General features: G+C 48.8%; 2 protein-coding genes across 2 annotated transcripts; one reads left to right on the top strand and one right to left on the bottom strand.

Moving 5' to 3' along the window:
- Nucleotides 1–1,048: 1,048 nt before the first annotated feature.
- Nucleotides 1,049–13,170, top strand: LOC119401324 (uncharacterized). The gene is made up of 5 exons (XM_037668022.2): nt 1,049–1,471; nt 5,061–5,431; nt 5,968–6,310; nt 7,723–8,361; nt 12,592–13,170. The coding sequence occupies exons 1-5, from the start codon at nt 1,085–1,087 to the stop codon at nt 13,168–13,170; spliced, it is 2,319 nt and encodes a 772-aa protein (XP_037523950.1). The 5' UTR covers nt 1,049–1,084.
- Nucleotides 13,171–13,177: 7 nt separating this feature from the next.
- LOC119401325 (uncharacterized) lies at nt 13,178–21,048 on the bottom strand. Its single transcript, XM_037668023.2, has 4 exons — nt 20,875–21,048; nt 18,678–19,024; nt 15,153–15,497; nt 13,178–13,322 (listed from the first exon to the last, which is right to left on the bottom strand). Exons 1-4 carry the CDS (start codon nt 21,032–21,034, stop codon nt 13,221–13,223), a joined length of 954 nt encoding a protein of 317 aa, XP_037523951.1. The 5' UTR covers nt 21,035–21,048; the 3' UTR covers nt 13,178–13,220.
- Nucleotides 21,049–21,356: the final 308 nt, after the last annotated feature.

The following is a 21,356-nucleotide window of genomic DNA, read 5'->3' as shown; positions in this document are numbered from 1 at the left end:
TTGCCACACCAGCACCACTATGATGATGATGGTGCTTATACTTTGAGACATGGCGCGTGCAACCACAGTGAGAGAGATAGTCGGGCTGTAGTAAAAGTAGAGTATAGATCATCGTATCCGTGGCACATACACGCTGAGAGATTGGCCAATCACCGGGTGGGTAAAAAGATTTTCTTAAATTTTAACAGCGAAGCTGTCTGTTTAAGCTGTCGGTAACTTATTTGTGATCCATCGTAAAAAACTATCATCACCACGAACCGGCACGCGCTCTCTTCATTCTACAGTGAAACTTGTGCTCCATCGTGCGAAACTCCTCAGCTGGGTATGCGCCACAGGAATTGGGCAAGCCCCACTACCGTGTACAGCAGGTGCGAGTATGTCACGAACAAGTCAAAAAGATAGAGAGAAAGAAAGAGATAGAAAATAGAGATAAGGAAAGAGAGAGAGAGAGAGAAATAAAGGGAATAAAGACAAAAAAATATAAAAAGACAGAAAATTATGGACAGAGAGAGAAAGAACGAAAGCGAAATAAAGAAAGATGAAAAGAAAAATAGAGAGATAGAAATGTAGAAAAAGAAAGAAAAAACAGAGCAAGACAGAAAGATAAAGAGAGAAACAAAGAAAGAGAGATGAAGAAGCAGAGAGAGAGAGATCCGCTGAAATTCTGATGGAGGCGGGTGTTTTACAGAAAAAAAAAGATAAAAATAGGTGTTTCTCAAGCTTTCACCAAATCCCCCCCCCCCCCCCCCCGAAAAAAATTCCTAGCTACGGGCCTGAGTGGGAGGTGACAAGCGCAAGCCTTGAAGACCAGCTACATCTGGTGAACAGGATCAAGCTGTCAGTCTAGGCCCACGGTATCCTGGACTAGGGACGCCGCCCACCTTGAGCGACTCTACCGTCGGCTCTTTATTTCGAATAAAGTTTATTCCTTCTCCTCCTCCTTGTTCGGTAGTGTAGTGGTAGTGGGTGAATGCCATATTCCAGGACTGGCAGCGCAGCCTTCCGTAAGCTTCGTTCGATTGCGTGTCGAGAACCACAGGCGGAGAGCCAGCGTCGTCGGCGGGCCGCCGGCTGGGGCAGCGCCATGGCGTCGGAAACGATACCGTCGGGCGAGCCCGACGTGGTGGTCTGCATCAAGGGCAGCGAGTTCCTGGCGCACAAGGAGATCCTGATGGCGGCCAGCCCGTACCTCCGCGACATCCTGCACGAGATCGGCACCGAGCAGCGCATCAAGGTCGAGCTCGAGGGCGTGTCGCCGTCGGCCTTCGAGGCGCTGCGCTCGTACATGTACCTGGGCAGCATCCGCATCACGTGTCAGAACGTGACGGACGTTTACCGTTGCGCGTACAAACTGCGCATCCGGGCGCTCATCTCCAAGTGCCTGCAGTACCTGGCCGAGTCCGGCGAGGTGGGCCGTCACGTGGTCCTCTACGTGAACGCCGTCAAGGTGGCCATGAAGGACGAGGAGAAGGTAGGATGGTTCGTCATGATCACGACCACGAGTGCTTGCTGACGTATCAGGGTCGAAGTAAAACTGCTGAACTGAAAAAAACGCATAGCGCAAGAAAAAGTCACAGACACAGAAAGCAGGCGTGTCTGCGTCCAGCTCTTTCCAGTACGCTTCCTTCCAGTCTGCACGTTAGGCCAGTAGCCCAACAGTCAGCCCTAACCACCGATGTGAAATCTACAGACTATATGGCTAAAGCTGGTTCAGATCCAAGCGTATAGGCATACGCAGGATACTAGGAGGGGGAGGGGTGGGGGGTCGGTGCCTTGTGCGCACACCTATGGAAGCATAGTATACAGTCGTCAGCAAGCTTAACTCGAACGCTCCGCAGCGTGGCCTGGTTTGACTGATGTCAGCCGCGAAGCGCTGTGCACGAAGCGACGCTATTGCCGAGATAATACTTCGGTGTGCTTGGATAGTATGTCGGCATGCATTGGTAACATATCTCGGCAACAGAACCCAAAGCTACGCGACGCTGGCGTCAATCAAACCCTTTCAGGACACGCTGTGGTGCGTTCGAGTTAAGCTTGCTGACGACTGTACTGCAACGAAGAGAGGACATGAGAAGCGCGGCAGGGCGCTCAACACGCTCCGAAACCCATTTCTGTGGAGCCCACTATTCCCTGCTCTATAGCATTGTTCCTTATATATTTCGGGGTTTTCCGAAGAATGTATAATTAGGGTTTCTAACATATACCAGAATGACACGACTTATGGTGACTTTAGAGAACCAATTTGGCATTCATATACATTCTTCGCATTTCGTTCTTTGTTTTTTACTCCTAATACAGAAAGCGGTCACAGTACCTATGTAGTCCAGCTTTCTTATTTCTACACACGCGACGCATCGGCAGTCGCAGTACTAGCATTGAAACACAAAAGTATATGGCAGGCCTGCAGAGTTTTGTCCGGCACGTGCAAATGGACAAATCCCCCCCTTTTTTTTTGATACGTTGAAAACACGGACACAATTGTGGGACTACATTCATTAGTGGTAATGCTCGCGTAATTTGGCTCTGTAGCTTTCGCTTCATTGCAAAGACAATGAGGGTTGCAACGTGGGCTTGTTGGTTACTCATATGAAAGGCTTTTGGTGTAGCGCGAAAGGAAACACGGACACAAGAAGGCACATATATATGAACACCACACAGCGCTACTAGCAACAACATGCTTATTTTCAAGAACCCCCAAACTTCTTATATATACCATCAAAACCAGGCAGACACCTGAGCACGTGGGATCACTCAGATAATGCGCAAAAAACCACTTCACCTAAGCGAGATCATGACATGATAAAACTGTAAATCAACGCTTGCGCAAGAACCCCAACTCCATAGGTGACAATGTTATCGATGGCTTGCTCACACACAAGTGATACAACTCACGAAGCGCATCGATAAGCTCGGCTTCAACTATAAGACTGGTGATCTCTTCTTTATGTTGACCAACAATGACGGTGTTCTGAAACAATGGTCCACCCATGGCCCTTGCGCCACAAGGGGGGGAGGGGGCACACCTTGGCCCGGTGTGCCCCCCTCCCCCCTTCCCTAGAAAGCTAGAGGACGGCCGAACGTAATGAACACGACAAGCGCAATCGCGCTTGTCGTGTTCATTACGTTCGTCCATCCTCTAGCTTTGTTAAGTCTCAGTTAACTGTAGCGCAATTCCCCTCCAACACGATAAATTACGAAACTCTTGCAATCAACAAATTTGTTTGCATGCTTTTTTGAGCAACCAACGTTTTCTACTCTAACTGGATTTGTCATGGCGCACAGTTTCCCGAGCTTATCGGGCACTGAAAAGGCTACCCTAATGAAGTGCCACCTTCTTGGGATTATGTGACAGATGGTGAACATAGGGGATTACAGCGATGCGTCTCGTTTCTGTCGTTACGCGGCCATGTGCGTTACACTGGCATGAAGTTCCGCAACTTCTTTTGTACTGTTCCTCTGCGACAGACACTAAAACAATGTGTTGGTGCCAATATGTTGGATGTGTTTTGCGAAGGTCTTGATCCCCTAGAAGTGATAGTTGAATGGCCGAGCGAGGGGCGTATTAGGCTTTTTAGAATTAAGTCTCGTATGTTCTGACAACCAGCTATGCTGGAGCTACGAACGACGTGCTCAAAAATCTTTACTCCCATTTCATTCTAATCATTCGAAACTAACCAAGAGAAGTATCGCGACGATGTGCCTCAGCAACGCATTGAAGAAATCTTGTGCCCACCTAACGAAGCATTACTTCCAGAACCAGATTTCACGCCTGAAGGAATCTGCCTATCCAGATCATGTTTTAGTGTCTCTCCCAGAAAAACAGTTAAAAAGAAGTCGCGGAACTTCAAGCCAGTGTAATGGCCGCGTAACGACAGAAACGAGACGCACCGCTGTAAGCCTCTATGTTTACCAGCTGTCACATAATCTCAAGAAGGTGGCACTTCGCGATAATATTAGGGTAGTCTTTTCAGTGCCCGATAAGCTCGGGAAACTGTCATGATAAATCCAGTTAGAGCAGGAAAGGTTGGTTGCAAAACAAAAAGCATGCAAACAAATTTGTTGATTGCAAGAGTTTTGTAATTTATCGTGTTCCGCTCTCTTGTGGAAAGCAATACGTCGGCCAAACCATGCAGGTGCGTCAATGAGCGATTAAGAGAGCACCATTACAAATCAAATAGACTGGCGCCTGATGGGTTTCTATAGCACTCCACGCCGTTCATGCATGCGGTTGTCTGTTTCAGAACACCGTCATTGTTGGTCAACATAAAGAAGAGATCACCCGTCTTATAGTTGAAGCCGAGCTTATCGATGCGCTTGGTTTGTGAGCACGCCATCGATAACATTATCACCTAAGTAGTTGGGGTTCTTGCGCAAGCGTTGATTCGCAGTTTTATCCTGTCATGATATCGCTTAGGTGAAGTGGTTTTTTGCGCATTATCTGAGTGATCCCACGTGTTCAGCTGTCTGCCTGGTTTTCATGGTATATATAAGCGGTTTGGGTTCTTGAAAATAAACATGTTGTTGCTAGTAGCGCTGTGTGGTGTTCCTATGTGCCTTCTCGTGTCCGTGGTTCCTTTCGCGCTGCACCAAAAGCCTTTCATATGCAAAGACAAGTTTTCTGCGAGTATAGTTGGTTCATGAAAAAAAAAAAACAGCGCTCGTCTCCGTATCCAGTTCGCTGTTCTTATTAAGGAATACTTCTTATGCCTCATCAGGCGTGAAAACTGACCGCTGGCGGCGTCAACACGAGCGACGCAAAAGATCATTATAACGTGATGACATGGTGACGTCATTGTGATATGACGACGTCACATAACATACGTGACGCCAGATGATGTCATCACATAACGTCGTTACTTGGTTTAAGATGGGCCGATTGCAGTGCAAAACCAGGTCAGCTGTAATTCCTGTAGAAGAAGATGGCTTTCGTCTTCGAGTCGTCTTAGGCGAATGCATAAGGGACCCTGTCAGTTTTTGGCCTCGAACATTTATCAGAGCTCAGTCGTACGCCTTGTTATAGCAGCCAATTAATCGAAACCTGCGCGCACGACGCAAAACAGGTGGCGTTCCAGTTCCTGGTGGAGCACTTCGACAACGTGATGCGCTGCCGCGAGTTCCTGGACCTGACGGCGGCCGAGCTGTGCAGCATCCTCCGTTCGGACGAGCTGGGCACGCGCAACGAGCTGAACGTGTACGTGGCTGCGCTCACGTGGCTGGACCACGACTACGAGAAGCGCCGGAGCCTCGAGGAGCAGGTGCTCGAGTGCGTGCGCTTCCCGCTGATGGATGACGACACGCTGATGCGCTGCTTCCTGCCCCCCATATGCCCCAGCGCGGCAGTCAACGCCAACGTCAAGCTCAGCATCGTCAAGGCCATCTTCGCGCATATGGCGGTCGAGAAGAAACGAGAGGACCTGGCGCACGAGTACAGGTGAGATTATTGAGGCGAAAGCCTTAGGGTGTGTTCCAATACTCGCCGTAGACTGCTACATGTACAGTTAAGTCTCACTTCGATTCTCGTGTAGCCGGTACAAGGAGATTTAAAGAGTGGAAATTATACCTCAAGAGTGAAGCCATGTCCCCCCAAAGATGGCGGCCGCAGCCGCCATGTTAGTAGGGGCATGGTAAAACGGCGTTCGGCGAATAAAAGGGAGGGTTCACCTTCCGCGCCCTATGCGTTCAACACACCTAATCTGTGACACTGTATTAAAGTCGCACTTCCGTTCCACCGGCTTCCCAGAAGACTCACTAGCACAATGCAATTACGCGAGCTGAGAACTCATGTTCGTTTTTAAATTTTATTTCCAAGCATGGTTTTAATTTTTATACAAATAAAAAAAGCTACATTTATAAAAACAAAATGGCCGCCCCTTGGGATCTTTCGTTATTTACGCCACTGGCTAAAGAAGCCAAGACATCAAGAAGCTTGAGTCTCCGTCGAATGTTATAGTAGTAAATTGCGCGCAGGGCGCGTCCGCGCACGTACTTGGCCGAGGACGGGCCGGCCATCGACTGGGACGAGAAGGGCGTCGTCAAGAATTTCGAGAAGTGCTCGTACACGCGAGAGAACCAGGCTCTGAGGCACGACGCGGCCACCTGCATTCAGGACGCGTACCGGCGCCACCGTGGCTGGCCGCTGCGCTCGGCGCTGCCGAAGCTGGACTCCGAGATGGGCGCGGCCGAGACCCCGTACGCCGAGTTCGTGCCCACCTGGGTGGACTCGAGCGAATCACTGTCGACCAAAGTGCGTCGTGATGCCTCGCAGGACATGCAGATCGACTTGACGCCCTACGAAGCCAAACTTGAGCAGGTACGTCGCTAGAGATTCCGAGGGACGCTAAGTCGACTATAGTCGCTTAAAAAGTCCCCCCCCCCCCTTCTCGTTGGTCGAGTCCAAAGGACAACATGCTTCACAAAAAAGGAAATGAAGCGATGACGTGCTTCCCACAATGGCCCGCCTTTGGTCCCTGGCTTTCCGGGAGTAACGTTGGGAAGTAAACATTTCTTGGAATGCAACGTCAGTGACCTTCGGCCGCCGTTATCGTCAAAAGCCTGAGTAAACTTATGGGGCAGACTTCGCGCCCCCCTCCTCCTAGGTAACTGGAGGGGGGGGGGGGTGCTTTGCGCCCCTTGTGCGCATGCCTATGGGTATCAGCCTCGTCTAAAACAGTACATAGGCGAGTGACGAACGTAGGAGAGACATACAACGCCTGCATATATGTCTACGGCTGTTTGTTCGCGTTCTTTATTTATGCGCTTTTCTAGACGACCATGAATAACCAAATCGCCCCAACCCCTTTGTATATACGGTATCATTATTTAATTCGTTCATTAATTCAATGGATAGCGGTGTGGGCTAGTTGGTATCTGCATGATCTTTAGTGTAATAACGTGCAAACATAAAAAAGTAGGGCAGCTCCTCGCTAGTGGTGCGAAGACTGAGGTAGCAGCGGAGATGGTGGCGTTCCCTTCACCCTCACCTCCCTACTTCTTTCTCTCTCTTTCTCGGTATTTTTATCTTTATTTCTCTATCTTCCATTTCTTTCAATCTATCTCTGTATTTCTCGCTTCCTCTTTCTATATATCTCTCTATCTTTGATTCTCTCCATCTTATTCTTCTTGCCTTTCGTTCTCTTTTTTTCTATGGTATGTCTTACTCCTTTCCCTCCTGCTCATCCTCACATATGTCCTCCTCTCCCTCACTTTCCTTTCCCGCCCCCTTGCTATGTTTCGGCAGCTGGATGGAAACCGTGGCTATGCTGTACTCTGCTAGCGTGCCTGGATAGCCGAGTGGTTAAGACGCTCGCCTTCGGATGGTGTGTACGCGGGTTCGAATCTCGCATCCCGAAGAAATTTTTCACCCCAGAAATTTTCACTTTTTCTATCTTTATTCTTTCTTTAATTAATTCTCTCCGTACTATAGTCGTCTCGCCCATCAGAGTTATTGCGTCCCGCTCCGGAGAAATCGGCGCAGCTTGTGTTTTGGGAGCGAAGAAGAAGATACAGACGACGATGAAGAAGAGGACGAAGAGAGCGCTTGCCGATTCATGACGATGAGTTTTCTGGGGACGCCGCACAAACTACGGCGAGCTACAACAGCTTTAAGAGGGGACACGGACAAGCGCTAACCGACAAGCGCGTGTCCCCTATTGTATTTTGCCGTGTTTGCGCGTTATTACCCTAAAATTAATTAATTCATTCATTCATCCATCGTGATCACAGGTTACGCGGTGCCAAGCCTGGGCCCGCCGTTTCCTGGCACTGCGTCAGTACAAGCGCGTCCACGCCCGCGTACGACCCGTGGTCGAACTCGAGGCGGTGCTGGACGAAGACGACCCGTACCAGCACTTTCTGGTACGCCACCCGGGATCCCGGTCCATCCCGCCCATCACGTGGGACACGTATCCCTCGCGGACGCTTCCGTGGCACGAAGGCCCCCTGCAGGACCCCGACTGCGCCGTCGTGCTCCTGCTAGGCGGCGTGGAACCCGGCAAGAGCCAAGAACTGGCCACGGGATGCGCCATGCTGCGGTACCACCCGGTCAAGCGCGAGCTCACCAGGTGCGGCCGGCTGCCCCAGCCGCGGCACAATCACACGGCCGCCTACCTGGACGGCTACGTGTACCTGGTGGGCGGCTTCGACATGCGCAACACGCACCTGGCCATCAAGTACGCGACGCGCACTTGCTTCCGCATGGCGCTCGAGGAGACCGGCGCGGGACAGTGGGAGCGCGTGGCCGACATGAACCACTCGCGATGCAACCACGCCACGGTGGCTATGAGCCACAAGCTGTACGTCGTCGCCGGTCAGGACGAATTTGACCGGTTCCTCGCCTCGGTCGAGATCTACGACCCCACGCAGGTATTTGAGACCAACTTGTTTGTTGGGATACGCAACTAGAGTACTCATGCCGCCTAGCTTGGGTCAGCATTTCGGCGCTGGGCGGGGCAAGAAAGTGACAGGCGAAACTTTTAGGGGGGCTTAGCGTCGAAGGGAGAATCCATTTTGGGAGGGTCCCCCCGTGTCTCCTCCCTGCCTTGGCGTCGTCACTGCACCCACACTTTCCACTTTCGGGTACGCCTGCTGCGCGTCACCGCCATGAGTGTCTGTAAATAGGACAGCTTTTGTGTGGGCACGAGTTGGATTGTTGAGTGGCGTGAGGGATACGTTATAACCGATGAAGATGACTGTCCTGTCTTCTTCGCTCTCGTCATCCCTTGTTCGGCTCTACAACCCAACTCATGCATCGATGCACCAACTCGTTCAGCAGTCATCGGTTCGAGGCATGACAACATATCGTGCGCTAGGTTATAAGGAGCAAGACGATGTGTTGTTTCTTACTTTTTCTTGTCGCGCAGCAATGTATATTTGTCGACCGTGTATTTCTAGACCGTGACTGGCCATTTTCTGTGTCTTGCGGAAATAATTAAGCCAACTACGATCAAGATATTCGATCTCGACCGGGCTTGCCCGCGATCAGTATGGCATCGTGACACCCGTACATTACAGGGTGACCGAAAAAATGCTGTAACACACTTTCAATTTTATTTTTTAGTAAATTTCGGGGATCCTTTATATACATTGTTCAAATTGGGGTAATTGTTCTTTTTTGATAGAGAACTGACAATTTTACTGCTTATTTATTTATTTATTTATTTTATTTATTTATTTATTTATTTATTTATTTCAACATGCTGCAGGTCCGAGGGGCTATCGCAGGAGTGGGTAAATACAATACATAAAAGAGCATCGCAGCAGTGGGCAAATACAATGCATAAAAGAGCATAACGAAGTGCTCTGAACATCAATGGTTAGTAATATACAACAAGAAGTCATCGAGTGGTGAAGATTGAACATAACCAGGGGCGTAGCCAGAAATTTTTTCCGAGGTTCAACCTTATGTATGTTCGTGCGTGCGTTTGTATGTGTGCGTGTATATATACGCAAGCAAAATTGAAAATTTTCGGGGGGGGGGGGTTGAAACCCCCCAACCTTGGCTACGCCCCTGAACATAACCAGGTCGAGCATTCCACAATTCTATAGAATGAACAAAAAAACTATATTTAAACGCCACCGTACGATGGATAAAAGTAGACATGTTCAACTCATGGTAATTTTGGGTGATTGTTGGTCTCGCGGGTGCGATGTATTTGCTGAGCAGGGGGAATCGTGGGGAGTTAGTTAAGGCATAAAGAAACTTCAAACATTCAACGTGACGACGAGAAGAGAGACTGGTAAGCTGAAGAAAAGGAAGATGGGAACTAGGTGAAGAATACCTGCCAAAGCGACGATAGATGAAGCGTACAGCTTTCTTCTGAACAGATTCTATTTTGTTGATATTAGAAATTTTGTGTGGCTTCCACACAACAGACCCATTTTTCAATATTGGACGAACCAGAGTTTTATAAGTGAGGAGTCGTATGCTCAGAGGTGCTGAACGTAATGTGCGTTGCATGTAGCCTAACTTTCTGAGCGCACGGTTGCACAACAGTTCGATGTGGTGAAACCAAGATAAATCCTGAGTGAAAAAGGAGACCTAGATATTTGTATTATGAAACATTTCCGAGAGGGCAAACATTAAACGAATAGGCAAACGGAGAGGGGGAAGAACGCTTGGTAAATGACATGGATACCGTTTTCCGGAAGTTGATTTGCATTTACCAAGTGTCACACCATGATTGAAATGATGCAAATTAATGGTTAAGGATGATCTTATCATGAGGAGTTTCAATCGTATGATGCAAAACACCATCATCAGCATGCATGCGGATTTTAACAGGAATATTGCTTGGCAGATCATTGATGAAAATCAGAAAGAGGACCTCTGCAGACGTTACAGTGCAAGTGGAGGAATTAGAAGACCCGAAGAGTACCAACTAGCCCGTACTCAGATCTTGCTAAAGAGTACGTACTGAGACCGATTGGATTGGAAAGAAGAAATCCAGTTTACTAATGCTTCGTTTTTAGGAATAACAGTGAACTTTTTTAGCAGTTTGTAATGTGACACAATGTCGAAAGCTTTAGAAAAATCTATGAATATTGCGTCAATTTGATCATCTGCATAAAGGGCCTGGATGATGTCATTAGTGAATTCACTGAGCTGGGCTATGGTACTAAATCTGCGTCGAAAACCTGCTGAGTGCATCAGATAAAACATTATTGCACTCTAAAAATTCTGTGATATGTTTGAAAATTGTGTTCGAGTATTTTACAAGAATGGGATGTGATGTAGATGGGTCTGTAGTTCACTAAGGACCGCTTGTTTCCGAATTTGAATAACGGAAAAATTTTAGCAGATTTCCATGCTATGGACAGCAGACGTCGAGATAGATTTCTGAAAGATAATGGTTAAATATCGATTAGTCCATAAGTAGTATCTAATGAGGAATGCATTGTTTATATTATCAGCACTACCTTTCTTCTTTGGATCGATTTTTGAAGTGAGATTCAGCACACCCTGGTTTGAAACAACAATGTCGTCAATAGAACTACGAGTCTGCCCTATAAAAGGAGGAACAACGGAGTTATCAAGTGTAAAGACAGATTTAAAGTAATCATTAAATGTATTTGCAGTCAAAGTAGTATCGCCTGTAACTGTGTCGTTTATTTCAAATGTATCAGTGGTAGATTCCATTGGTAGGACAGGCATTCAAAATTTACGTGGATTATTTCTGAGCAAACTCGGAAGTGTAACTTGAAAGTAAAAATCACGAGCAGCATTAGTTTTGCTTCAATGTTCCTCCTTTAGAGCAATGAATTGTGCAGCTACTACAGCATCACCAGTGCGTTTAGTATGCCGCAATTGTCTAAGTCGTCGCGACAGGTGCACAATTTCTCGTGTGATTCAAAGCAGCTCTGAATTCGTCCTCCTTTTTTTTTAACCACACAAAACGCGTGATGCACACTGTAACAAGATCACTTAAAAATTTAGTTAAAGTATTGACATCTTCAGTAGTACTAATCGCTTCAAACTGGCTGAAAAGAAGTGCGAAGTGTATCAATAATACCAATATCATCAGCATGGCTCATACTGAGGAAAGTAGAATAAATGTATCGGGCTTTCGGTGCAGGACAAGAAATAGATGCAAAACCCGCTTTATGATCCGATATGCCATGTACAACAGGGCTCGCACAACCAGACTCTAGGAGGGCTGATGAAGACAAGATCTGAAATCGCCGTGTCTCTTGTGGCGTCACTGACTATTTGCTTTGGCGGAAGTCAGTGAAAAGTGTAATGTTTCTCTGTACGGTTGGGAAGCATGACCTAGCGGAGATAACGACGTCCGGTGTATATCGGGGACATTACAATCACCCATGCATCTTAGATTTGGCGATTGAGGAGCTATTTCTTGGACGATTGCACTCAAGGAAACAAAAGAGTCCGCGATCAGGTTAGGTGGACGGCAAAAGACGCCAAAAACAAAAGTCAATGTTTCAAAATAAATTACACCAAACCGATTGGGTTAGAGACGGAGCATAAGGCACACAAAACCCTAAGTCGGAATGTAAATATAAAGCAACGCCTCTACCTTCTTATGACATTAAAGCCCAACAGCGATATCTCGGCATCGGAAATTTCGCTATGAAAGCACGTTTCCGTGATGCAATGACATGGGGGAAGTAGGACAAAATTAGTGACAAGAAATCAGGAAACTTGCTGACTAAACTTCTTCCATTAATATTTAAAATACGAAGTTGTTGTTGGTGTTCACTGAGAAATGGCTTCTGAAGAGTTGCACCACACAACTGCTGTGCACCGCAAGCAGGGTACGACGATTTCAAACATCGCAAAGATCGCATCGAATCGCTCAAACGTGCCTCAGAATGGCATAGGACAAAATCGCTCCAAATTACATCACGATCGTTTTGAAAATTTTCAGAAGAGTCTCCAACCTGTACCAAAGCCAAAAATTGACATTCTGAAACTATAATAGAGTTTTTGATCGACCTTTCGAATAAAAGCGTGTTTTATCTTGCTAAACTGTTGAAGAATTGTGGCTGTTTTCTTTGCGTAACAGCATTTTTCCGTCACCCTGTAGTCGTAAAGCAGTAGAAAGAAACGAGTCAACGGTTTCGCGTGACAATTGGCAGGACCAGTGGTCCGAGTGTCCGGTGCCGCTGTGCTGCAAGATGTCCGCCCTGGGCGCCGCGTACCACGCCGGCTACCTGCACATCGCGGGCGGCGTCATTCAGTCGAGGCGGCGCACGGACAAGGTGTTCCTGGTTCCCTCCGTCGAGCACTGGGACTCCGTGTGCCAGCGGTGGCTGCGCGAGGCGGCCCAGCTGCCCTCGGGCCGAGGGTCTCTGGCCCTGGTCTCCTACATGGACCAGCTGTTCGCCGTCGGGGGCCTGACTAGGGGCGAGGACTGCCTGCTGGACGTCACCGCCGACGTGCTCTGGTACGACGCCAAGAAGGGCGTCTGGAGTCCCGCGGCGCCGCTGCCGCAACCCCGACACAGCGCGTGCGTGGTGAACGCTGACGACGTCATACTACTGTTCGGGGGCCTAGTGAACGCCCACCAGACCGAGGCCAGCCCAGACGTGCTTACCTACGGGACACACAAGGACCTGTGGGAGCAGGCGGGCCAGCTGCCCTGCAGCATGACCGGCTTCGCGGCCGTGGTGTTGCCACGCTTGAAACGATCCACGAGTCCCTTGACGACGCATTAATTAGAGCCCCCCCACTTCTCTGTGTTTATTGATGATCTTTGGAAAAACAATCAAAACGCGCAGCCGAGTCGTGGTCCGCAGTGTCCCTTGGCCCTGTCCGTTTTGAGGAGTAGGGCTCTTCGGGCGTCTGTCTCTGACAGGGGTCTCGTCAGCTGCACACGAAAGAAAAGGTTGCTGCCGTTAAGAACGCTTGGCCAACGTTTGAAAGTTTGCTATAGTTAGCGATACTTTCAAAAAGGAATGATTATGCAAAAAAAAAAAAACACAGCACAAAATAGAAAGAGACGACCACACCTTCGCTTTTTGCTTTTACGCAATCCTTCCTTTGTGAAACAATGCACTGACTAACCTCTAAACGTGTGCTGCTAGTTAGCGGCACATCGGAGATAACCATATTGATAACCATAGGTATCAGGTATAATCATATTGCAGGGCGCGCTGGGACTTGGCGCGTAGCAGCAGGCTTCGGGAAATGCGCGGAACGTGCACTGAGTATTAATCAAACTTGTACAAAATCGCGTTATTTACTATAGTAATCTTAAGGTCACGTACGTATTGAATGCATGCAACAAGTTTTGAAGTGCGTGCCTAAGCTATACGGGCATATGAAGCGAACAGATAATGAAGCCAAGGGAAGCATAGGGCGTAAATGTATACAGCTTTAATTTATGCGTAGTAATTATGTCATAAAATGAACTAAAATGGTCGAAAAACAGCTCACCTCCGGTGGTTATGGTTTCGGTACCTACTGAACAAATATTCAGAGCGATCTTAGAGATATTTGTTCCCAAAGTGTGCTACGATACATGGGCGTTATGTATCGTAGCACACTTTGCACAAGAAGTGATTTGGCAGAAAGTTCAGCCAAATTGGAGTCCTACATGACGTGAGGCCTTGGAGACACGCATACAAGAACCCATATCTGCAAAACACACGGCCTTTGTACAAGAATGCTATCATGTGACGTCAAGTTCTTAGGTTGGCAAGCTCGCTCATGAGGTTGAGGAAAATTTGGTTGAGTCGGAGTACGAGTGAGCCCTAAGCGCAAAATATATTTACTGAATTAGTCCGAGTGAGCTCCAGATTTTTTGCCGACCTATGGCTGTCTAGTGAAATTCAGCATTACTATCAGCCTCATGCCGGCTCAAGTTTACACTCACATCTACTCGCACATACCTCAGCGCCAGGCCCGTGGCCGGGCGGGGGGCACCCCCCCCCCCCTCCGAAATCTTTATGACACAGTGTTTTATCGAAAATAAATCATGAAAATAGGCGTTTTTCTCAAATAGTCAAGGCTTTCAGCAAGTGCCCCCCCCCCCCCCCGAAAAAAATTCATGGCTACGGGCCTGCTCAGAGCTCTAGCGTCCATACGCCAACTCAATATTTATTGACCAGAGGTAGGACGTTACGAAGGGGGGAGGTGCCTTGACATCCACGCGCGAGCTCTTTCACGGGAAGTTCTTCATAAAATCTCGTGTGAGTCATCTTTTTGAATAAAAATGTCCTTACTGAATGGGAACCATTGGTACAGGGGCGTAGCCGGGGGTGGGGTCACCCCCCCCCCCCCGAAAATTTTCCATTTTGCTTGCGCACACATACAAACGCACGCACGAACATAAAGTATGCTTAACCCCCCCCCCAAAAAAAAAAAAAAAATCAGACATTTTGTCTGTGGAGTCCGGTTGAATATTTTGGTGAGTCTGGGTCCGAGGGAGGCCGAAGGGCAAAATGTATTTTATGAGTGAGTCTTTTTTTACCGACCTATGGTCACGTTCCTTGATGACGCGACATGAATCACAGATTGGCTGAAACGACGTCAATGCGTCCATAGGGGTGCGCAGGGTTCCCCATTACGGGTGGGAGGGGGAGGCTTCATCGCAGCGTCTCCCCTCCCCCTGCCCCCTTGTCTAATCACCCCCCCCCCCCCCCCGTGTGCGCACGCCTATAATGCGTCTACGTAAGCTCCGCACGCTCGCACTCACCTGGTAGAGGACGACGCCAAGGTTGAAAGCGGCGCCGAGCAGTTCTAAGAGCCAACGGCGGTCCAACTTGAAGAAGCCCATCGCGTCGGGCCTCGGGTCCACGCAACCCTGAGCGCGGGCCCTGAGAGCCTGAATCTTGGTGCTGGCCACGGGACCACGTGCTCGGTTGCACACTGCAGGTTCTATCACTGCAGGTGTGTCGGCCGCGTCGGCGGCCAGCAGCAGCAACAGTAGAAGCCACAGGCTGTGTGCCAGTTGCGCCAGTGAGGAGAGCACCAGGCCCCAGAGGAAGCCGCGCACCGACACGGCCATGACACCTTGCCGCAGCGCTACCGTGATGCCCACCTGACATTAGGGGCGATAACGATAACTGTCGGCTTATGTGTGTACTAATTAAAAAAAGATCAGCAGTTGTTTCATGTACGAATACAACCGATGAGCGAAGCTCCTTAGAAAGGGGACGCAAACGACTATGCGCCTTATCTCGCTGCTGGCTTTCATGAAGGCGGTAGGGTGGGCAGCGGGTGGGGAGAGCGTCTGCTGCGCTCGGTGGCGGGAACGACTGAGCGAGTGAGTGTGCGGCGCGCAGCGCAGGGGAGGGAGGCAGGTTGGAGAGGGGTGCGAGCGGTGATGCGGCGATGCGGCGGGGAGCTTCGACGGCGGCGACGCAATGCCGCGCGCAGCGTTTCATTGTCTTTCTGCGCCGGCGCCGGATGGGGAGAGCATCTGCTACTACCTTCGACAAAGCGCCCGTAGTGCGATAGAATGATGGTTGTGATTTCACAATCCACGATAAAGGTGGTGAAAGTGAAGACGACCATTTAACCAGTTGTGCACAGAGCTTATTTCTTTTAACCTCGAATTTGTGGTGTGTTAGAACGAAACCGCTCAAGGCCTAAACATTTCCTCTTAAAGGGGTACTGACACCTTTTTTCGAAGGAGAGTTTACTCTGCCATACAAATCTCCTGTATGCAGAGACGGCTCTGAGCAAGTGTGAAGCTCAGCAAATGCTGATGAGATATTTTATTTTGATATTAAAGTCAATTTTTCCGTGGCGCACCTACTGATATCGACACTAGCTTGACGTCAGGCTACAGTACAAATTCTGGTGATTTCACGCAGCAGTCTGGCTAGTTGTGATGACGTGGTATTAAAGCTTCCAAGATGGCCACTTGTGCGTCATCAAAACTTCCAAAACGGCCGCTTGTGCGTCACCAACGGATCCACGGTGCCATGAATCAGTATATTAACTCTGTGTACGGTGCGGAGCGGCCGTGGAAACGTCACTATATATTGTACGAGCACGTGACGAGAAGCTCATACCGTGTTGTGACGTCAGGGTACAGTAGGAACCGAAACTAGCTTTTAAAAACATACTGTAATTACTTTTTCAGGGCGCACTCGCGCTTAGCACTGCCTTTTCTAGGCTCTTGATGGCTTGACCTTTCATTTGAAGCAAAAAAAAAATGAAAATAGACCTCTACCGGCCTACGTCACTCACACCCCGTGACGTCAGGCCACGTGACCTTTCGGCGCACGTGCAACGGCGGTGGTTGGCAAAACACTCCCGCTGCCGGATCAGCGTGGTACAGTCGCACGGTGTTTGGCGCACGTTTTTTTTTTTTCTCTTGAACCTTTTCCTTCATCTTTCGGTTCCAAAATTATTTGTGGTATGTGTCAAAGAACACATAAATGTGTCGTGGACTACGTGACGAAAAGAAAAAATTGCCAGGCTGCTGGCCGTTTAACTTGGAGAAGTGAACCCACGTGGTCGTCTGTGCGAGGAACAGCGGCATCGTCTTCGAAAATGTGTCGCGTGTACTGTGGCGTGTAGTGTGCGTTGAAAGGCAGTGACAATACCGGTTCACCTTTGCGGACGTTGACACTGACAATATTGTGTGTGGTGTGTGAATAACGATGCATCTTGTTTGCGGAAACATTGGCGCGCGTCGTATCTAACAGGGCAATTTGCAGTGACCGGTTGTCGACGGAACATCAGGATTGGACATTTTATTTGACGCGATGATCTGCGAGTGATTGCGTACCAAGTCTAAAGGAGAGGAATAAGTATGGAAATACGTTGTAGGCATCAGCTACAGCGAAGTAACCGCGCAAGAGATTATTTATAATTAAATTATTGTGTTTAACATCTCAAAACTGCTCAGTGAATTATGAGGAACGCCGTAGGGGAAAACTTCGCTTTAATTTTCACAGGGATTTGTTAACCTCAACCGAACGCATGCCAATGAGTGTTTCCTTCGTTTTTTTTTTGTTTTTTTTTTGTCATCTCCAATCAGGATCTTGCGCCGTAAGTGAGAATCTAATCCGTGACCTCGCGTAAAGTAGCCGCCAATGCTGTACATAGTTTAACACTGCAGTGCAGATTTCTCGACGGAAATTGAGTACGTTCACATCCATTCCATGCTAATATTTCTCCAAACACCAGTCGGACTCGTGAAAATGTACAACGTTCGCTTTCGAAGAGCATATGATTTTTTTATGGCTGTCATCCACGACGAGCAAATCATATGTTGACCTAGCAGAATCGTTCATTATAGGCAGTGACTATTCCTTTTAACAGCTGTGAGTTCAGAAAATAGCAATTTGCAAAAACATCTATTGAAGTAACGCAGACACACGCAGCGCTGCTATGCAGACATCCCGCCGGCGGAACTTTCTTGCCAACCAGAGCTTGCTCCGAAGGCGGGACTTGGGGCCGGGACACTGCCAGTGACGTCACACTGTTTGCAAACAGGGAGAGGTCTACTGTCGTGTCAGTACCCCTTAAATCACCGGCCGCTGCAACCTAAAGGCGTTACTTCATTAAGAAAAGGGAGCTTCGACGGCGACGGCGGAGCTTCGCTCCTAAAAAGGAATCGGCAGCATATTGCGCTCTCTGTAACACTTCAAAGCGAAAGCCTGCTGCGCACTTGGTGATGAACTGAGTTCACAACCGGGGATCAGATTTCTTGCAAGACAAAAATTCGCAGTAAGAAACACGCATTAAATAAAGAGGTTCACAGTCGATTGCATTGTCAGCCATACTCCCCCCCCCCCCTCCATAAGTTATATGCACCTCACGTGGTGTTGAATACATCCTGGTAAAAGCAGCGCAAAAAGACGGCAACACGAGAAGAAGAACGAAGCAGCACAGGCTGTGTCGTTCTTGTTCTCGTGTTGCCGTCTTTTTGCGCTGCTTTTATCATGAAGATGAACCAACTAGCCCACTTTTGCACGCTGTCGAAATACCTCCTGAAACGGCCTACGTTTGACGAAACGACGATGACGTGTGATGACGTCATCATGTGACGCTTGCTCGCAGGTCACGAGGGTTTTTGTTCCACTTTTCGCGCCTGCCATATTTTGCTCAAGGTCACTGCGCAACGAGTCACGTAAGCACCAAAAAACGAAGAAAATCTCAGTCAGAACCAAAGTAGGTCTGTTGTCCATGCGAGACCATGACTGGATCGATTTAGACAGGCCGAGCTAAAGAAATTCTGCACGAATTTAAAGGTACTGCTCACCGCGCTGTTTGCGGCACAAACCAGAAGCAGCGGACCGGAGCGCGGGAACTCGAGGGCCGTCCAACAGAGCAGGCTGCTGGCTGCCACTACGCCCACGTAGTCGGCGATGCACGAGACTGGAAGGAGCAGCGACAGAGTGCTGCCGGGGCGCAAGTCGATGCACAGGATCAGCAGTCCGGCCAGTGTGGCCTGGTCGTTGAGGATGAACGTCTTCAGCAGGTGCGGCAGGTACGACACCGCGTAAAGAAGCATCTCGAACAGCGCGGCAAGCCGCAGCCAGCGGGGCGGCCGCACGTCTCCGGCACGTCGCTTGCCCTGGTGCCGGATAGCCGCAGCGCACAGGAGACCTGCATCGCGGACGCGCTTACAAGGGCCGTAATGCTGAAGTCTGGGTCACTTACATAACGCTGCAAGAATGAACCACTGAGAAGGACGAAAGACAAAGGAGAGACATGGGACATGTACACAACGACTGACGAGTCGTTGTGCGTTCTCTCATTCGACTGGCTCATTCTTTCAGCCGTATGAGCCCTGCAACAATTTTCCATGTAATCATCGAATGACCATGCACGGTATCGGAGTTTATTGCCTCAGGAATCGATAGCTAAAAAAATTTAGTACTGGAACCAGCCTTAAAACCTTCTACTGTACTCGGTTACAACAAAAGAAAAAATGGCAGTTCCGCCCGCCTTTCACTAGTGAAAGACAGTCGTGCTGGCTGGTTTCCGCTCGAACCGTAGGTACTTTTTCTCGGCTAATTAAGAGTTGCAGGTTCGTTGTTGAAACATTGAGCTTGGCTGAGGAGCAATGTCAGAATCCCTGTCGAACAGTGGCATTATGGTATACGATGAACTTTATTCATATCTTGAAGATCAACCCTTAGGTTGACGAAGGTGGCTCAGAAAGAGTTGTGTGGGCAGAAATTTACAGTATAAGGTTTAACCTTACCGCCGTATCGTGGGCCTTCTGGACCGTTCTGGTCGGCCTGTACTTGATCGAAAAGAACGCCACTGTGAAGGACTAGTGCCACTTGTCGCTACCTCGCTACCAGCATATTTCCTTGTCAGAGTCCGAAAGCCACAGGACACACATGTATGTTCGTGCGTGCGTTTGTATGTGTGCATGCACACACACGCAGGCAGAACAGAAAATTTCGGCGGGCGAAAGGGGGGGGGGTTAATTCCCCCCCCCCTCCCTTGCTACGCCAGTGCTGTCGAAATTTACGAGGACGCTCAAGGAAACCAGCGATACAGTTAACTAGGGTCCTCATGGGAGAGTCACACTCGAGAAGGGCTTGGGGGCACTTGTGCAAATTCTCTGTGGGAAGGACAGCGATCGCTGTGGGCAGAGCTCACAATTTTTCCTAGCCGAATACAGAGTCTTAGTCGCGGGGCCCGCAAGCTGCTGGCGCACGAAAGCTTTTGCGTTCTTTTGTGCTCTCCTTGCGGGCTGCTGGCGAACAGAAAAAGTGGGGAGAAGGAAAAAGAACGCAAGATTTTGTAGACTCAATGGGGTACCGAAAAACGGGGTATCTATACGGCTTTTTTTTTTTTCACCCACCTTTTCGTGCCATCCATTCCTTCGTAAACTCCGTACCGTACACGCTCCTGTTTACCCGCAGATAAAAAAAAATTCTCTTTCCAGCTGGAATATAATAATAATAATAATAATAATAATAATAATAATAATAATAATAATAATAATAATAATAATAATAATAATAATAATAATAATAAATGTTGGGTTACAATCACTTTCAGCGATACTATCCCGAGACTCCGCCCGGGAAAACCAATGAGAGCTGCCTTCTCGCTTTGACCGATCCTTGTACGCGTGTGTCAACGTCCCAAACCGCGATGTGATTATGAGGGACGCCGTAGTGGAGGGCTCCGGAAATTTCGACCGCCCGGGGTTCTTTAACGTGTGCCTAAGTCTAAGTACACGGGCCTAGGTTTCCAGATGGAAAGACTTACGATTCTATAAAGCTCTAAATGAATTAATATCCAGCTGCAACTTTGTCAGTCCACGGCTGAAATTCGGCCATATTCCTGCTGGATATTCATCGACTTGGAGCTGAATTATAATTCTATATAAAGCTGAATTATCGAACTAGAGATCTTTCCAGCTGGAAAGGTTCTATAATCCAGCTGGAAATGGAACTTCTTTCATTCTGTCACTCGTCGTTTATATACTATACCTGAGATCAGGCGCACAACCACAGCTGCCGTGTCGAGTTTGACGGCCTGGTCTCGCTCGGCTCTCCAGCACAGCAGCTCGCCGACCACGCGCAGTATCAACGCTGGAATCATGCACGTCAGCAGCAGGAGCAATACCAAGGCCTGTCTCCGTACCGCCATACCGGTGCGTGTGCGCGACTGGTCTGAGTCGATTGCCGACGGAGCGACGTACACGACGCGTCGATATGCAGTGAACATGGACGAAGGAAAAAAAGGGAGAGTCGCGTGTCTCCGCCAGCCTTTGCAAGCCAACCTCCTCTGACACCGCCCCTCCCGCTCTGTGCGCTGCCGATCATGGGTAGGATTGGGCCCCGCGCAACTGACCAAAGCGCGCCGACCAACAGCAGCACTTGCGTATCACGTGACTAGGGCCTATTTCTTCGTTATATTTTTTTTTATGACCAGGTCGTCACGTGACGCTCGCTCCAATTGTCTTTTTTCC

The sequence above is a fragment of the Rhipicephalus sanguineus genome, chromosome 8, assembly GCF_013339695.2.
Source record: "Rhipicephalus sanguineus isolate Rsan-2018 chromosome 8, BIME_Rsan_1.4, whole genome shotgun sequence".
Lineage (NCBI taxonomy): Eukaryota > Metazoa > Arthropoda > Arachnida > Ixodida > Ixodidae > Rhipicephalus > Rhipicephalus sanguineus.
The sequence above is the reverse complement of the archived record's forward strand: the minus strand, read 5'-3'. Positions and strand labels throughout refer to the sequence as shown.